A 17,467-nucleotide genomic window follows, 5' to 3' on the forward strand; every position below is an offset into this window, starting at 1 on the left:
ATTTCACTTAGTAGAGTGTCTTAAAAGTTCGTCCATAGTGTAGCTTATGTTAGAATTTCCTTCCTTTTTAAGGCTGAATAATAGTCCATTGAATATGTATGTCACATTTTGTTCATCCATTCACCCATTAGTCGGCGTTGGTGGTATAGTGGTGAGCATAGCTGCCTTCCATTCACCCATTAGTGGCCAACTGGGTTGTTTCTGTCTTTTGCCAAATGTGCCTATCTCTACTAGGAATATTGGTTAAAAAGATCTATTCAAGTCCCTACTCTCAATTCCTTTGTGTATATACCCAAAAGCAGACTTGCTGGGTCAAATAAAATCCTGTAACTCTTACTCATTCTTTACCTTGCTCTCAGTTTATGCAACACCTACAGATAAGAATCGGACAAATCCATACGTTGACAAGGAGCTTCCCAGGTCATCCAGCCCATTTACTACAGATGCTGATAGCTCCTGCCGAAACATCAGCAGGTCATCGTCCAGTCTTTCACACAAGCACATAAGGTGGTGGAGGCTACTATGTCCTCAAGCATTTCCAATAATTCATAAATTCTTCCTTTAAGCTAAGCCAAGTGTGTGTCTTCCTGTAACTCCATTTTTAGTCTTGATTTTTGCTGGGAAACAGTGGCTATCGTGGTGGAAAAATCTGTGACTTTCTGTCCTTTGTATTTTCCAAAATGACCCTGCAATAAGTTATCTTTGAGTGGAGAGAAAAAAACTTAACACTGTTTCACTATTCCGTAAGACAACTCTTTAAGTACATTTAGACTCATCATAAAATCCTAAGGCCTACTCCTATTAATATTTTTGGTTCTCTCCTCATTGGCATCCCCTCCTACAATCAATCCAAAGAAATGTAAGAAATTTTACAGTCCATCTGCAAAATTCACCACAGTGGAACGCCTGGGTGGCTCAGTCAGTTAAGCTCTAACTTTGGCTTAGGTTATGATCCCAGGGTCCTGGGATCGAGTCCCACAACAGGCTTCTTGCTCAGCAGGGAGCCTGTTTCTCCCTTTGCCTGCAGCTCTCCATGCTTGTACACTCTCTCTCTCTCTGACAAATAAATGAAAATCTTTAAAAAATAAAAATAAACTGAAAAAATAAAAAGCAGAAAAGCTTTCTTAAAAATAATTAATTAGGGGCACCTGGGTGGCTCAGTGGGTTAAAGCCTCTGCCTTTGGCTCAGGTCATGATCCCAGGGTCCTGGGATCGAGCCCCGCATTGGGCTCTCTGCTCAGCGGGGAGCCTGCTTCCTCCTCTCTGTGCCTGTCTCCTTGCCTACTTGTGATCTCTGTCTGTGAGATAAATAAAATCTTTTTTAAAAAATTAATTAATTAAAATAAAATTCCCCAATGTCCTCTGGTATTTATTATGCCCATTTCAAGGCACTGATAAAAAAGCTTTAAGGGGCGGGGGGCCTGGGTGGCTCAGTAGGTTAAGCCTTTGCCTTCTGCTTAGGTCATGATCTCAGGGTACTGGAATCGAGTTTCGTGTTAGGCTCTCTGCACAGCAGGGAGCCTGCTTCCCCCTCAAATTGCAGCAGATTCCCCTATTAAGATTTTATTTAAGAAAAATCAGAAGCTGCGTTGTCTCATGATAATCATGTAATCTTTTGAGACGTTCTAGCTTTAGCTGCTTCAGGTGTCAGGACTTCCCTCATACTGTACTGTACTTCACTTTGCCTTGGCGCTGATCTCCTCAGTAACAGGGTGTTACTGCCTGTTCAGATGGTACCTATTTCTTGGAGTTAATCCAGTTATTTTTATTTCATTATATAATTCCGGTACTATTTTCCTTGAGGATCTATTCCTGCCATCATGGGAACTGTAGCTTATCGTACTTTTCTGCCATTGCTTCATTATTCATAAAAAGAAACTCTGCCAGGATTTAGATTTTCTGTATTTTCCTGAAACCAAATCTAAAACTTTCTTTTAATGGTGTAGTGTTCTAGGGGTGCCTTCATGGCTTAGTTGGTTGAGCGTCTGACTCTTGATTTTAGGCTCAGGTCGTGATCTCAGGTTCTAAGATCCAGCCCTCGAGTTCTGCTTGAGATTTTCTCTCCTTCTGCCCCTCCCCTGTTTGCATGCTCTCTCTCTCTCTCTCAAATAAGAAAATAAATCTTAAAAATAAAAAAGAAAACAGTATAGTGTTCTGTATATCTTGTGGGTTATTCCAAACTTCCTTATTTCCTTTAAAGGAAAATTATACCCAGATTTGCAAGGAAAGTATTATGATGGTGTTTGTGTGACCTTACCACATCTTTTCACCAGATGTGCGTGTCATTTACTTTCATTTCTTGGGTTTTACTTTAAAGAGTTTTTTGCTTTGGGTTAGGTTGTTTTGATTTTCTTTGGTTTGTTTTGTTTTTTTGGGTTCTAGTTACTAGATCCTAGATCGCATTATTTGTATCTTTTTCTGAGTTAAAGTACTTTATTCTTTTAAAAAAATTTTTAGATTTTCTTTTTTTTTTTTTAAGATTTTATTTATTTTACAGAGAGGGGGACAGAGAGTGAGCACAGGTTGGGGAGAGGCAGGAGAGGGAGATGCAGGCTCCTCTCTGATCAGGGAGCCTGATGTGGGACTCGATCCCAGGACCCTGGGATCATGACCTGAGCCAAAGGCAGAAACTTAACCTTCTGAGCCTCTCAGGGAACTCAAAGATTTTCTTTTTTAATTTATTTTTATTTTTTAAGATTTTATTTATTTATTTGACAGAGAGATAGAGAGTATAAGTAGGCAGAGCAGCAGGCAGAGGGAGAGGGAGAAGCAGACTCCCCGTCGAGCAGGGAGCCAGATATGGGGCTTGATCCCAGGACCCTGGGATCATGACCTGAGCCGAAGGCAGCCGCTTAACCTACTGAACCACCCGGGCACCCCGAGATTTTCTTTTTTTAAAGTATCTCTACATCCAAGATGGGACTCAAACCCACAACCCAGAGGTCAAGAGTCAACAGGTTCTACTGCCTGAGTCAGGCAGGTACCCCAGAGTACTTTAAATATACAGATCTGCAGTCTCTATTCCATAATTCTAAAATCCAACATACTTCAATTTTTTTTAAAGATTTTATTTATTTATTTGACAGGCAGAGATCACAAGTAGGCAGAGAGGCAGGCAGAGAGAGGAAGGGAAGCAGGCTCCCTGCTGAGCAGAAAGCCTGATGCGAGGCTCGATCCCAGGACCCTGAGATCATGACCTGCGCGGAAGGTAGAGGCTTTAACCCACTGAGCCTCCCAGGTGCCTCACATGCTTCAATTTTTTTCATACATTTAATACCAAAACTTGTTTGACAATATAGCATTTCCCTTAAACTGACATAAAACTATATATATTACTAGTTTATCCTATTCAGTGTAAACATTTATGTTTCAGTATGTTCAGTTATGGGATGATGTCCCTAAACGTCTTGATGGTGTTACATAATAGATGGCATATCATATTACTTTTCTAAAATTCAAAAGATTTTTATACCTAAAACATTTGGCCTTAAGTGTTTTGGGCAGGGATTGTGGACCTATGTCTCTTTTGATAGCACTGATTACGGTGTGCTGTGGTTTTGTTCTCTTTTCTGTCTTCCCTTTTCTGAGCTAAGAAAGATTTCCTCTTTGGACCTACCCACAGACCCTAGCTTATAGGGCTAAACAGAGTGGCTACTTAATACTGGAATTGAATACCATTAGATGTGGCAAACTTTCACCAGATGGATTATCGAACTACAGATAACATGTTTTTTCATTGGTCTTAATTTTCTTTTTAAGCAGTCTTTTTCCTGTTCTGCTTCTGTTTTCTTTCTCCTTACTGGAATCCCGGCTTCACCATTTACTAATCGTATGGTCTTGTTACTTAACACCCTTATCTGTTAGTTTTTTCATTTATAAAAATGGCATAACAATTTTGCCTGCCTCAAAGGATTGTTGTGAGGGCTAAACAGAATGCTTCCTGGAACTCAGCACTCCTTTTGTTGTTAACGTAGTTGTTATTGATTCATGCATATCCTGTTGCTCACTTTACTAACACATGGTCAACCATTCCCTTATTAATGGACTTTGAAGTCATTCAGTGCTTTGACATTTTTAACAATGCTGGATGTGATCCTTTCATATATGACTGTAAGTCCTTGTGGCCTTTTTTTTGTAGGATGGATAGAAGTGGGATTGTTGGATCACTGGGCTGTAATATTTTTCATTTCAGTGGATATTTCCATGTTATTCCCTAAGGCAGAATTGAGATGGGATGGGGAAGGTAGCAGTTTTTAGTTCTGCCAGTCTATTAAGAGTGTTCATTTGCCAATAACAGTACTAGCAATGGATTTCATCAATTCATGTTTTTTTTTGTTTTTTATTAACTTATTTATATTTAAAGATTATTTATTTGATATAGAGAGCACTGGTGCACACTCACACGTGAGCAGGGTTGGGGAGGGGCAGAAGGAGAAGGACAAGCAGACTTCCTGCTGAGCGGGGAGCCCGATGTGGGGCTCCATCCTAAGACCCCAAAATCGTGACCTGAGCTCAAATTGGATATTTAACTGACTGCACCACCCAGGAGCCCCTGTTTTTTTATTTTAAAGTAATTATAGACTTACAGGAAATTGGAAAGATAGTTCCGTGCAGATGTTACCCAGCTTTCTCCAGTGGTAACATCATAAAACTGTCGTACAATAACAGAGTCAGGCAATTGATGTTAGCACAGTACTGTTAACTAAACTTGGATTCATTTGATTTCTTCCATTCTGATCAGTGGTACCTTGATTTTTTTTTTTCCTTTGATCACTAGTAAGTTTGGGCTTCTCTTCATGTGTTCCAGTGACCATTTATGTTGCATGTTTTATGATCATTTATTCATATCCTTTTATCCTTTTTTTTAATTTGTGTTTTCCTAAAAGCAGCTCTCTTAGGACTGTCCATTGTTTTTTCTTTTTAAAGATTTATTTAACAGATTTACTTATTTATTTATTTGACAGAGAGGGAACCCAAGCAGGGGGAGTGGGAGAGGGAGAAGCAGGCCTCCCACAGAGCAGGGAGCCTGATATGGGGCTCCATCCCAGGAGCCTGGGATCATGACCCAAGCCGAAGGCAGAGGCCCAACGACTAAGCCACCCAGGCGCCCCAGGACTGTTGATTGTTTTGTCTGCCATTTGTTTTGCAGTTATTTATTTCAGGTTCTTATACTTCCTATAGTTTGGTTGATCTTGTTGTTTTTTTTCCCCGTACGTAGAGCTTTTTATTTTTATTTAGTCAGTTGGTTTCTCTTTTGTGATTCTTCGGTTTTTTCTCTTACTTGGTAAGGTTTATCCATCTGACAGGTCATATACTATTTTCCTTTTCCCTTTTTTTTTTTTTTAAGATTTTATTTATTGGAGAGAGAAAGCAGAAGCAGAGGGAGGGGAGAAACAGACTCCCTACAGAGCAGCTTGGGCTCCATCCCGGGACTCTGAGATCATGACCTGAGCAGAAGGCAGACACTTAACCGACTGAGCCACCGAGGCACTCCCTGTTTTCCTTTTAATGCCTTCTACTTTATACCTTTTTACTTAGTTTTTTAGTACATTTGAGATGTGTTTTAGTTGTTCTGTGAGAATTATTTTCCACAGATGTATAACATGCTATTCTGGCACAACCTAACATAAACTATTTTATTTACGACTCTTTTGGTTGTGTATGATGTAAAACCTCAGCAATACCAAAGGTAGGAATGACTCAAGGCAAGGCTTGATACAGTGACAAAAGTAATATTGCTAAAATTATTGCTGTTTTCCTGGTTTTTTTTTTTTTGCAGTTCAGTGCCTTTTTGGGTGTTGTATTTTTCCCTATAATCCTTACCCAACCCTTTCCTTGTCTGTCCTGTGTGTTGTTTACCCCAACTCCAGATACTTTCCTCATGGTCACATATTGAAAGTTTTAGGCATTACTTCCTCTTACTGCTCAGGGAAGAGAAAGAGTCTCTTTCTGGGGCTTCTCAGCAGAAAAAGTTTCTTTTCTTAAATGCCCAAGAAAATAGCTCTTTAGGGGCGCCTGGGTGGCTCAGTGGGTTAAAGCCGCTGCCTTCGGCTCAGGTCATGATCCTGGCGTCCTGGGATCGAGCCCCACATCGGGCTCTCTGCTCAGCAGGGAGCCTGCTTCCTCCCTTCTCTCTCCGCCTGCCTCTCTGCCTACTTGTGATCTGTCTGTCAAATAAATAAATAAAAATCTTTAAAAAAAAAAAAAAAAGAAAATAGCTCTTTAGATTGTTGCCCCAGATTGAGTCATGTGTCTGGTCCTGAATCTGTCACTGTGGGAGTGGGGAAGAATGGAGTGCACACAGAAGTGCTGACTGGCTTTTTCAACCAGGAAATGTGCTGTAACAGTTTGGTTTTACACCTGTGATGTGCAGGGTATTAATTCAGTCTCAACCCCCTGTATGAAGGTGGGAAAGGGATAATAGTTTATGGGAAATTTTAGGTATTGTCTCCAGAAGAGTGTTTGGGTAGATGCTAGGGAGTCAGACCACAGGTGACCAGATCATAACTCACAGAAAAGTGCAGAATTGTACAAAGGTACAGAGATTGCACCTTTTACACTTATTATGATTTGTTTCTGTATTTTGTTTTGTTCTGGCGACAGTCTAGTGTTCATTTGCCTATTTATCCTGTCCTAGAAACATACTGCTTCAATAATAGTAGCTTAGAGTACATTTTAATATCTTCTTAAGGCTCCCATCATTTTTTCCCCAGAAATTTCTTACATATTTATTTGATATAAACTTTGGCATTCTGACTAGAATGGCATTATGTGATTTTTTAAGATGGAAATTCCAAATTATATAAAAATAACTGTGAGAATCAACCTGGAGACTCAGTACTTCTTTAACAAAAAATTCTTTGAAAAATCTTCTTGGTTGTCCTCTGTCTTCTTTTTTTTTTTTTTTTTAAAGATTTTATTTATTTGACAGATCACAAGTAGGCAGAGAGGCAGGCGGAGAGAGAAGGGAGGAAGCAGGCTCCCTGCTGAGCAGAGAGCCCGATGCGGGGCTTGATCCCAGGACACTGGGATCATGACCTGAGCCGAAGGCAGAGGCTTTAACCCACTGAGCTACCCAGGCGCCCCTGTCCTCTGTCTTCTTTACAGTTTTTGACCCTCAGCACTCTCACAAGTATCAGGGGACAATGGACCCATGGTCCTGCTCTCCCCCACAGAGAACTCCTATCTTTAAGTATACCCAAGATACCTAGCAGCATCTTCTCGTAGGCTTATTTGAGATACTGAGTGGTACCAGCAGAGAACTGAGAGGGAGAGCAGCTCGAAATGTGCTCATAAGCTGCCTCATCCCTCAGGTATTAGGAGGGATTTTTTTTTTTTTAAAGATTTTATTTATTTATTTGACAGACAGAGATCACAAGCAGGCAGAGAGGCAGGCAGAGAGAGAGGAGGAAGCAGGCTCCCTGCGGAGCAGAGAACCCTACGCCGGGCTCGATCCCAGGACCCTGAGATCACGACCCGAGCCGAAGGCAGAGGCTTCAACCCACTGAGCCACCCAGGTGCCCCAGGAGGGATTTTTTTTTTTAAATTAAGGATGCCACACATCTTCTGTTACTTTGCTATTTGTCATTTTAGATAAGTACAAAAAGATAGGAAAATGTAATGTGATAACAGAAAGGAAAATAATATATTTTTTACAGATAATTTATTACAGGCCTAAAATTCTAGAAATATGGTAAATGTGTATTGGAATTAGTAAACATTTAACCACGGTGCTACATAAATGATAAATATTCCAGAACTTACTTTATACCTCTTTAAGTGAAACCGTGATATGTCTAAGTACAAGAAACCATTGCATTATATGTGTGTATGTACGTGTGTGTATACATGGCATTACTATGTTGTATAGTTAAAACTAATATATGTCAGTTATATGAATTAAAAAATTTAAAATATAAGAGATAATAGAAATGTGTTCATTTCACACCTCAGATTCAGTCTGTTGCAGAAGTGTGCAAGAAAATGTTTGTGTGTGTATGCATATATATTTTAATTTTTTTACTTTTTTAGGGAGACCAGTATTGTTTATTTGAACTGTAGATGTGTTCTTTCCTCCCTGTGTTTTACTTCTGGACCTGTAAAGTTTGTGTTAAATGAAGGGGATTATTTGTTTTGTTTCTTTTAATTTCAGCTTTACTGAGGTATAATTGACAAAATTGTAAGTGAAATACAATATTTACAAAACACATTTGTAAGATTTCTGTGAGGTCCATGTTTTCTTACATGTTAAATACTGGATCAGGATTAAGAAAAAGAATTTTTTTTTCCTTTAGATACATTGGGATGAATTTTACATCAGTTTTCTCCAGGGCAGCCTCTCTATAGATGGATAGACTTTTTATAGTTTATAAAGTGTGTTTATGTCAAATGATGTTGATCAGTTAATTTTATCTTAGTCAGTGTAACGTAGGTTACTCTGAGACAGAAACTAATCATTGGTTCCTCTTGTTCTTTCTTTTTTTTTTTTTTTTTTGCAGTGGGACTTCCCCTCTTGCGTGCCTGAATGCAATGCTGCATACAAACTCCCGAGGTGAAGAAGGCATCTTCTATAAGGTTCCAGGTAGAATGGGAGTATATACTTTGAAGGTAAATATTTCTGTTAGGGCATCATTTATAAGGTAAAAACAGGAAGTGACTACATCTAAATGATACTTACATCATAGAGACAGAACTCTGTTCTTGAAGAGCTTATTTTCAGGAAGAGGTAATATGTGTAACTCTGTATCCTGTGCATTTTTATACTAATCTGTAGGCACCTGTAGGTAGACCAGAGAACTAACTATATTTTTCATTCTGTATGACAATGCTATCTTGAAAGGATGAAGTGAAAATGACTTCTTCCGGTGCCTTTTTAAAAGACCTCATAGCATTTGAGTAGTGAGTGTTACCTTGGAGCAATAGAGCCTTGATGCTTTCTATTACTTTGTTATTTAATTCTCCATTACAAATCAGAGCTGCAGTTCCTCTTTTTTTGTAATGGAGAACGCCCAAGTTCAGAAGATCGGATTTTCTTACTTTGTGTTTGCCGGACAGTGTAAGAACTGGAATGTGAACCCAGATCTGACTGAATTCCTGAGCTCCTGTTCTTTTTACCGTAACAGTCTTGCTGATTTCTGATTCTGGCGCTGAGAAGACACCTTGACTTATCAGTGCCCTTCAGTCGCAAACAGGAAAACCAACTCAAATGAGCTTGATTAAAACAGAGAGTTTATTAGTTCATGTAACTATAGATTCTAAGAACACTCAGCCCAGATCCAGGAGCTCAGATGATGTCATTGGGGATTGATCTCTCTGCGTTCTTTTGGCTTTATTCTTGGCAGGTTCTCTCCTATCATACATGACTTCACTGTTAACCTCCACTCTGCAGGCTGTAAGTCTGAAAAGAGCCTCAGGAGCTGAAGTGGGACCCCTTGAGTTAGGTCTGACTTGGCTTAATTGGTTTGGCTTGGCCCACGTGTCCCTGCCTGAACAATCACTGTTGCCAAATGCACTGAGTCTTCTGATTGGCGATTTGTAGGTTCATGATCACTCTTGCTGTCTGGAGGGGAAGCCCTCTGCCAGATGAATTCAGGAAAGGGATTGTTTGCCAAAGGAATTATCAGCAGGAGGAGAATTAATACTCGGTATGCACTGACTATTATCCATGTGTACGTGGGACTCTGTCCCCTCCTTTTGGCTTTGAGGTGAAGTCATCACTATGCTCAGTGGTTGTGAATAGCCCACTAACGTTAGTATAGTACCTCCTTCTTACACACTTTATTAAACTTCCTGTGATACAAGGCTCTACTCCCGCAGGGAGCTTTTTGTGTTGCTTTTAAGGTTTAGCTGTTCTGGACCTTCCATATTGTTAATAACATTAATTAAATGCCTATTCTGTGCTGAACACTGTAGAGACTGTAAAGAAGAATAAACTGTGGTCCCTTATCTCTTGAGGCTCATATAATTACTGAAGTAATTGCACACTGACAGGCATACTGTGTTACGAAATACTGTATTATAAGCCATCATCGTAGTGTAGAGAAACAAAGATGCATTTTGAATAAGAGGATGTAGAAAGCTTTTGTTTTTGTTTTTGTTTTAACTTTTAAGATTTGCATTGAATGTTGGCTGATAAGTAATAGGGGGAAGGACCTTCCAGGATAAGGAACTATCGGAAGCAGAGGCACACACAGAAGGATTCAGAATGGATTTGCAACCAGAGTAGATAGAAGTGGTTACCTTCCTCTTTGTGTGGGCCAGTGTGGTAAGGGTTTGGGGGCAGGGTAAACATTAGGTGAAGATCAAATTTTGGAGGCTTTTTGAAAACCTGACTTAGCAGTTTGAGAGTGAGAGAGAGAAAGAGCTGAGGAGATGGCAGAGGTTTTTCAGAATAGTATGATCAAATCTGTGTTAAGAAGATAATTCAAATCAGATAGATTTAAGGGTAAAATGGATTGTTTGCAAGAGAGAATTGGCCTGAACTATGAGATCAGTAAAAGAGAGGCAAGGGACATTAGAGAAATAAAATGGATACTGTGGAGTGGGGAAAAGGAGGGGTGAAATGTTTCTGAGATTTGCGGCACGCGCGGTTGACCAGTTGATCCTGGACGGGTTACGAGTCTAAGCTTAAGAAGTTATATTTGTACTTAAAATACTTATCGAGCCTACAGGTCAGGAGGTCTGACTGGCAACTAACTCTGTAAAAGCTCTTCCACATTTTGAAGGAAAGGATAGCAAAATATGGGGTGTGTATTTTAAGAAAGTATATAAGAAAAAAAAAAGAAAGTATATAAGAAATGTCTTAGAAATGGCACAAGGATATAAATGTAATTGGGAAGCAGCAGTTCCTTTCTAGATCAGAGGTTATTATCTTGGCTATAATGTTGTGAGTCAGTTGTAGGAAGGAGGGTCACACGGACAGAATTATTTTTTATCTGATTATAAAATGTGGGAAAATAAAAAAATATATTGAGAGGAAAAAAGAACTAGCCATAGTTTCTTAACCTAGAAATTCACTAATATGTTTACTTGTGTATATTTTTATATACTACATGTATACATAGTAGCTCGTATTTATTACGTGCCAGGCACAATCCTAAGCATTTAAATTTAACTCGTTTAATTTCAGAATGATCTCGTAAGGTAGGTATTATTATTTCCATGTTTTAGACAGGGAAACTGAGGCATAAGAGGTTAAGATTTTGACCAGACTGCATAATTAGGAGACGATAAAGCCAGATTCAACTCCAGAAAATCTTAATTTTCTAGTTCTTGATCTTGCACCTGTCCTGCTGTATCTCTTATATACTCTGCTGACACAGGTATCTTTTTGGGTTAGCATTGTCAGTATTCAGTGTAGAAACCAAAGATTCCTGTGAGTTTTTTTAAAAAATTATTCCTTTTGGGGTTCCTGGCTGGCTCATTCAGTAGAGCCTGCAACTCTTAATCTCGGGGTTGTAAGTGTGAGGCCCACATGAAGAGTTTATTTAAAAATAGGAAAAAAGAATTGGAATTATTCCTTTTGTATTTGACTCTTGCTGTTTACTAACCAATATTTAGAAATCAATGAGATTCAAATAATGTACTGTTTCTTCCTATCCAGAGTCAACTGAACTCACAGAACTTAACAAACATGTACAAACACATACACAAGCAAGCACATATCCTTGGATGATGAGTATATCTACCTTTCACGAAATTATTATTGTAGTTTTTTTATTCTGAACATCTTCTCATTTACTTGGACTTCCATAGACCCCGTTTGTTCTAATATAAGCCTTTGTGTTGTGCTTTCATGTGATTGTCATGTATAATTTTTATCTTTGGATGTAGATGGAAACATGAGCTAATTTGACCCACAGAAGGGAGATGACAGGAATTCAGAAAATATTGCTGGTTCTGCTACTGAACCCTGTAATACTCAAAATTAATCAGCACAGTTAAGTTACAACAATGCATAATCAGAAATTTAATTCCTATTTGCTGAAATGGTAATGATTAATCCTAATTGGATGCCTGCATTTTCAGAAAGACGTGCCCGATGGGGTGAAAGAGCTATCAGAAGGTTCAGAAGAAAGCAGTGATGGTCAGTCAGATTCCCAGAGTTCTGAGAACAGCAGCAGCAGCAGTGATGGTGGCAGCAACAAGGAGGGAAAAAAGAGCAGGTGGAAAAGGAAAGGTAAATCCACCTGATCTCTCAATAAAGTCTTGAATGCTACAGGACACATGCCCTGTTAGTAGCTCCTCTGGATTCAGACCCCGGGACAGTCCGTCTCTTTCCTTTCCCTTGAGATTGGTACCGTCCAGTAGAATTTCTTGCGATGATGGAAATATCCTGTGTCTGTGATGTCCAACCCAATGCAGCCAGTGGCTCATTATGTCTGTGAGCACTTGAAATATGGCCGTTTGACTGAGGGACTGAGTTTGTTCTTCTTTAAATTTTCATTTGAATAGTCACGCGTGGCTAGTGGCTATCAACTGGACAGCACAGCTTTCTAGGTTTTACCTGGATGAATATTCAGCTCTTGGTCATCCGTAGCCTTTTTGAAGGATGCTCTGATTTGCCTCTTTAATCCTCTCTTCTAAAATTTGAGCACTGACTGCTCGAACAGCCCTCTACTTACCAGGGAAAGAATGCTTTTCATTTCTACTAGCAAAGACTAAATTTAGTCTGTTCTTCGCTCTCCCCTGCTTGGTGTCTGCTTCCTAGCTTACCCAAAAAACATTTCTTAGGGAATAATGTCTGTTGCTGCAGCTTCCCTGGGATGGAATTTCCACTTAGGGATACATTTTATTATCTGTTCTTGGTAATTATCTGTAGCTTCTTAGCAGAGTCTTCTTGAAGAGGGCACATTGTTTTTACCTCAATATTTATAAACTTAGCTGTACATGACAGGGCAGATTTAAGCCAGCTCAGGATGTTCCTTTGCAAGGACTGATATAGTGATATTCTAGAACAAAATGACGTCCAGGAATTTCCCTAGCTTGGATATCATCCCTTCGGTTTGTGTTATAGGTGAGCAGTTTTTGGATCTAGAACCTGGAGTTATATTTGTGGGAATGCTTGATTCATTAATTTTAAGTGCCTTTGGAACTATTGATTTGGAACTGTATCAAAAAAAAGGTCTGATTCATTACCATCCCTGCATTCATATGTGTGATACTCCTGGAGAGAACTGAGATAATTGGTGGCATCATTTGTGTTCTCTGGTAAAGCTACCACACATACAATTCGGGCATGTTTTGTAATAAGAGGATTTTAGCTGTAAGATCACGATCACTTGGAGAGTAACCCAGATCTCAGATGTTAGGAACAAATAGGATAAATCAAGATAAAGCTAGCTCCTATGACCAGTATTCTTGAGATAGAGATATGTTTTACGTCAGTGGTGAAAGGAGGTGTGGTCCAGGGCCTTACATTCCTCAGAGTCCACTAAGGATCTTTGGGAGGGTGGAACCGAAGTGTTAAGGGCCCTTTCTCTCCTGCTTGTACGAGTTTAAACTTTTTTCTTTAAGATTTATATTTCTTTTGTTTTAGAGAGAGTATAAGCAGGAGGGGCAGAGGGATTCCCAAGCAGACTCCATGCTGGGTGTGGAGGCAGTCTCGCAGGGCTTGATCTCATAACCTTGAGATCACGACCTGAGCCAAACCAAGAGTCAGACACTCAACCAACTACAGCACCCAGGCGCCCCACCTAGTTTAAATTTTGGAAGTTGGTGATCTAAGATTAGGAACCAAGCCAAATCATCAAGCAGGAGAAACAGGTAAGATTCATAATTTCTGGATGTGTCCAAAGACAGGAAAATCAGTAACTAAGTGAGCCAGACTAGAGATTTTGGGAACAGAATCATGGTCTCAAAGGTCGTTCCTTTTTACTTTTTTGGGTTTTTTTAAAGATTTTATTTATTTATTTGACAGACAGAAATCACAAGTAGGCAGAGAGGCAGGCAAAGAGAGAGGGGGAAGTAGGCTTCCCACTGAACAGAGAGCCCGATGTGGGGCTCAATCCCAGGACCCTGGGATCATGACCTGAGCTGAAGGCAGAGGCTTTAACCCACTGAGCCACTCAGGTGCCCCATCCTTTCCACTTTCAATAGCCACATATGCTGCAGTAGCTGTTGTGAGTAGTGGCTGTAACATATTTGTTACAGGTGATGTCTAAGAAATTAAGGTGTATGTATTGTGATATAGGAAGATCTAAGAAATAACAACAGAATCCCATTGTCAGTAGGTTAATAGATTTAAATAGCCTAACCTTGCACTATATTTGGCATTGTTACAGAAGGTATTTAATAACAAAATGATAGCAAATTCAGAATTGTGATCCAGATAAAATGTTACTGAACTGCGTTGTTATTCATTCTTCCTCTAGAAATGATCATATTATTGAATATTTATCTTCAGTTTACATTAAGATGAGATGTTCTGTAAAGCTCTTTTCTGATTATAGGTAGTCTGTTAAACTGAGAGTAGAATGTGCTATAGATGGTGTTTGGAAGATGAAGGTAAGAGGTGCACATGATGTCATATGGAATTCATGTTTACTCTTTGCTGAGCGACCAATAATGCAGAATGATTCCGTTTCTCATAGGATGTGCTTCTCTTGTTCATGGGTCATACATACGGCATATGGCATGGATGTGTGAATTTTTAGGTACATATTATATAATCTGTGAATGTTTGTGGCCTCCGGTGCAGGTTAATGCGCAAAGCTTGTAGTTAGCGGTGTTAGCAGCAGTGTGCAACAGAGCAGTTCTAAATCAGTTGCATTTATTAATAAAGGTAGAGCAAAGTAATTGTGCCTATTCCTTTGTCTTATTTAGGGCTTTAACTCTCAATCTGACATCACTTTATTTCAAATGCATTGTAAGACAGGAAGAACATTGAGATAGTATCAAAACCCACTTCCTTTTATGTACAAAAATAAAGAGCTCTGACAGCAAAACTGATACTTCTAGTTGAAAATCGATAGAAACTGGCTTGATAATAGATATACCTTTCAGCCAAATAGGAACAGAGAACAGAACTTTGAAATCCAGTCCAATATTAAAAGTAGTTTATTGATTTCCATGTAAAGTGGAAGAACTTAGAAGTTCATAGTTTTGGTTCCTAATTGTCAGACAGGAAACAATGTTCAGAGAAGAGCTTTATGGAATTCCAAGCCAAGGTAAGGTGGACTAAATCCAGGGAAAAAAAGATTAAAATCAACTTTTTCTGTTGCTTTTTTGGTAGAATCATAGCTAAGCAGAGTCTCTGCCTTTTCCCCAAAATAAAATATAAATATTGCTGCATTAAGCAATGATAGAAGTATTATTTTTATCTTCTGGTAGAGAAGGTTTATTAAATTTTGGCCTGCTTTTAAAGTGTCTTAAGAAAAAAGTTAATTATGTAAAATACACCTTTTTACTTATAAGGAATTACTAATTCTTTCCAGGGGCATAATCTAATGTTAATTTAATCGCTTGTTCAAAGCTACTTTAAATTAGGAATTTGATAAATACTGTGTTTGGAGTTATTTCCCATACCAAAGACCTGCCTGCCCTGTAATATCATTTCTATATGTAAGTTTACTGAATGGGGATGATTATGCATAGAAATGTCTCCTTTACTCGGGAGAAAAACTCCTTTGGGCACAGTTAACTTATGTGGAGAGTGATCTTTGAGAGAGATCTTCTCTTTTTCTGTCTTGTGGTTGGTGGCTGAGTGAGCGGTTTGAGCTCCGTCATGTATTAAACATGGCTCTATTAGGACTTGGATAGGTAGGATACCCAGGAGCAAGGAAAGGTACCCAGGTATGACCTCTCCATCTTTGATCAGGGGATTGTTTGAATATTAATCAGTAGCTGCAGCCTGCAGAGTTTGAGGTAGACTCTACCTGGTGTGGGAAGAAGGTACTTAAAACCAACACTGTCTCTTAACTTCTGGAAATTAAATTCCTCAAAAGACAGACTATGGTGAAAGTAAAAACTCTCCCTTAGGAGAAGGATTATGGTTTAGGAAGATTAAAACAGTTTTGGATACTTCAGTTGTTAATCAGTCTTTCAGCTATGAATCCTTCAACTATAGAAAAATGAGCTTCAGTTTTGTTGTTACTGCTTCATTATTTCTGATAGTATTTCTAATACTTGAGAGGGGCCCCTTAAATGTCTTCAGGAAGAAATAAAATAGTGATTATTCAGTAAAGCCTTTAATTCAAAGGCATCTAATATGGATAGTCTATATCCTTTTGACCTTGTTCAGTATATTATCCATTGAAATAGAAAATTCTCAGTGCTGTAATATATCTGAAAAGTAGTATCTTCTGAATGTATACTCAGTGGGTAGTAGTAATTGTCCAGCAACCTGAAACTGCTTCAGTAAACTATGTAAAACTGGCTTTAAGTGCCTCAGGTTCTAGGGGCGCCTGGGTGGCTCAGTTGGTTAAGCATCCAGCTCTTGATTTTGGTTCAGGTCTTGATCTTACGTGAGTTCAAGCCTCAAGTTCTAAAATTTGTTTTAAATAATTTAAATAATAATAATTTTCTGAAAATAAGCTTAAAAACTCACTTCTCTGCTAGGTTGCTGGGGTGGGAGTTTATTTTTAAGTCATATAACAACTGTGGGTCCTTTGATCAGAGCTTGTTAATATTTTTAAAAGTAGCTAATATTTCATGTCTATGTATTTATATGACAGCAAGCATTTTTGTTTCTAATCAGATACTAAATATGTTCCTAAGTAAGGTTTAAAAAAAAAATTAACATATAATGTATTACTTGCTTCAGGGATACAGGTCTGTGAATCATCAGCCTGCCACAATTCACAACAATCACCATAGCACATACCCTCCCCAGTGTTCATCACCCAGACACTCCATCCCTCCCACCCACCTCCCCTCCAGCAACCCTCAGTTTGTTTCCTGAGATTGAGAGTGTCTTATGGCTTGTCTCCCTCGCTGGTTTCGTCTAGTTTCATTTTCCCCTCCCTTCCCCTATGATCCTCTGTCTTGTTTCTCAAATTCCTCATATCAGTGAGGTCATATGATAGTTGTCTAGTAAGAGAGCTTTTAAGCATTGAGCAGTCCACATTGGAGCACCGGTAGATCAGGATATAATCTTGAGCAGTATTATTTAGGCCATTCATTAGATTACTTACAAAATCAAAGAAATATCTCTATTTAGACTGTTTACCGCACTCATTCCTTCTCTGGTACGTATGTACTGTTTGTCAAGTATTTGGGAAATACAAATAAGATATGGGCCCCGTCCATATCTAGAGGTACAGAAAAAGAAGCAGACAGTTAGCAAATGGCTTTAATAAGTAATGAGTGTTTATGTATCATGTTATGGCAACACCAGAGTCGGAAGTTGTTAATTTTACCTGGATTAGTAAGTATTGTGTGAGTTATAGGATATTCTAATATACTTCCTTCCATTGGGAGTATAACCTCTAAGGAAGACAGGATGTGTCATGGAGAGAAAACATACATA

The 17,467-nt window shown here is 38.9% G+C and overlaps 1 protein-coding gene across 1 annotated transcript in view; it reads left to right on the forward strand.

Annotated features, from left to right (window-relative positions):
* ASXL2 (ASXL transcriptional regulator 2) overlaps positions 1 to 17,467 on the forward strand; it is a 79,413-nt gene that overhangs the window by 20,858 nt on the left and 41,088 nt on the right. Inside the window, exons 2-3 of the mRNA XM_080813405.1 lie at positions 8,499 to 8,607; positions 12,028 to 12,178. Of these exons, the coding sequence (XP_080669531.1) occupies positions 8,499 to 8,607; positions 12,028 to 12,178 (260 nt within the window). The remainder of the gene's footprint in view (positions 1 to 8,498; positions 8,608 to 12,027; positions 12,179 to 17,467) is intronic.

This window comes from Martes martes (genome assembly GCF_963455335.1).
Source record: "Martes martes genome assembly, chromosome: 9".
Classification (NCBI taxonomy): Eukaryota; Metazoa; Chordata; class Mammalia; order Carnivora; family Mustelidae; genus Martes; species Martes martes.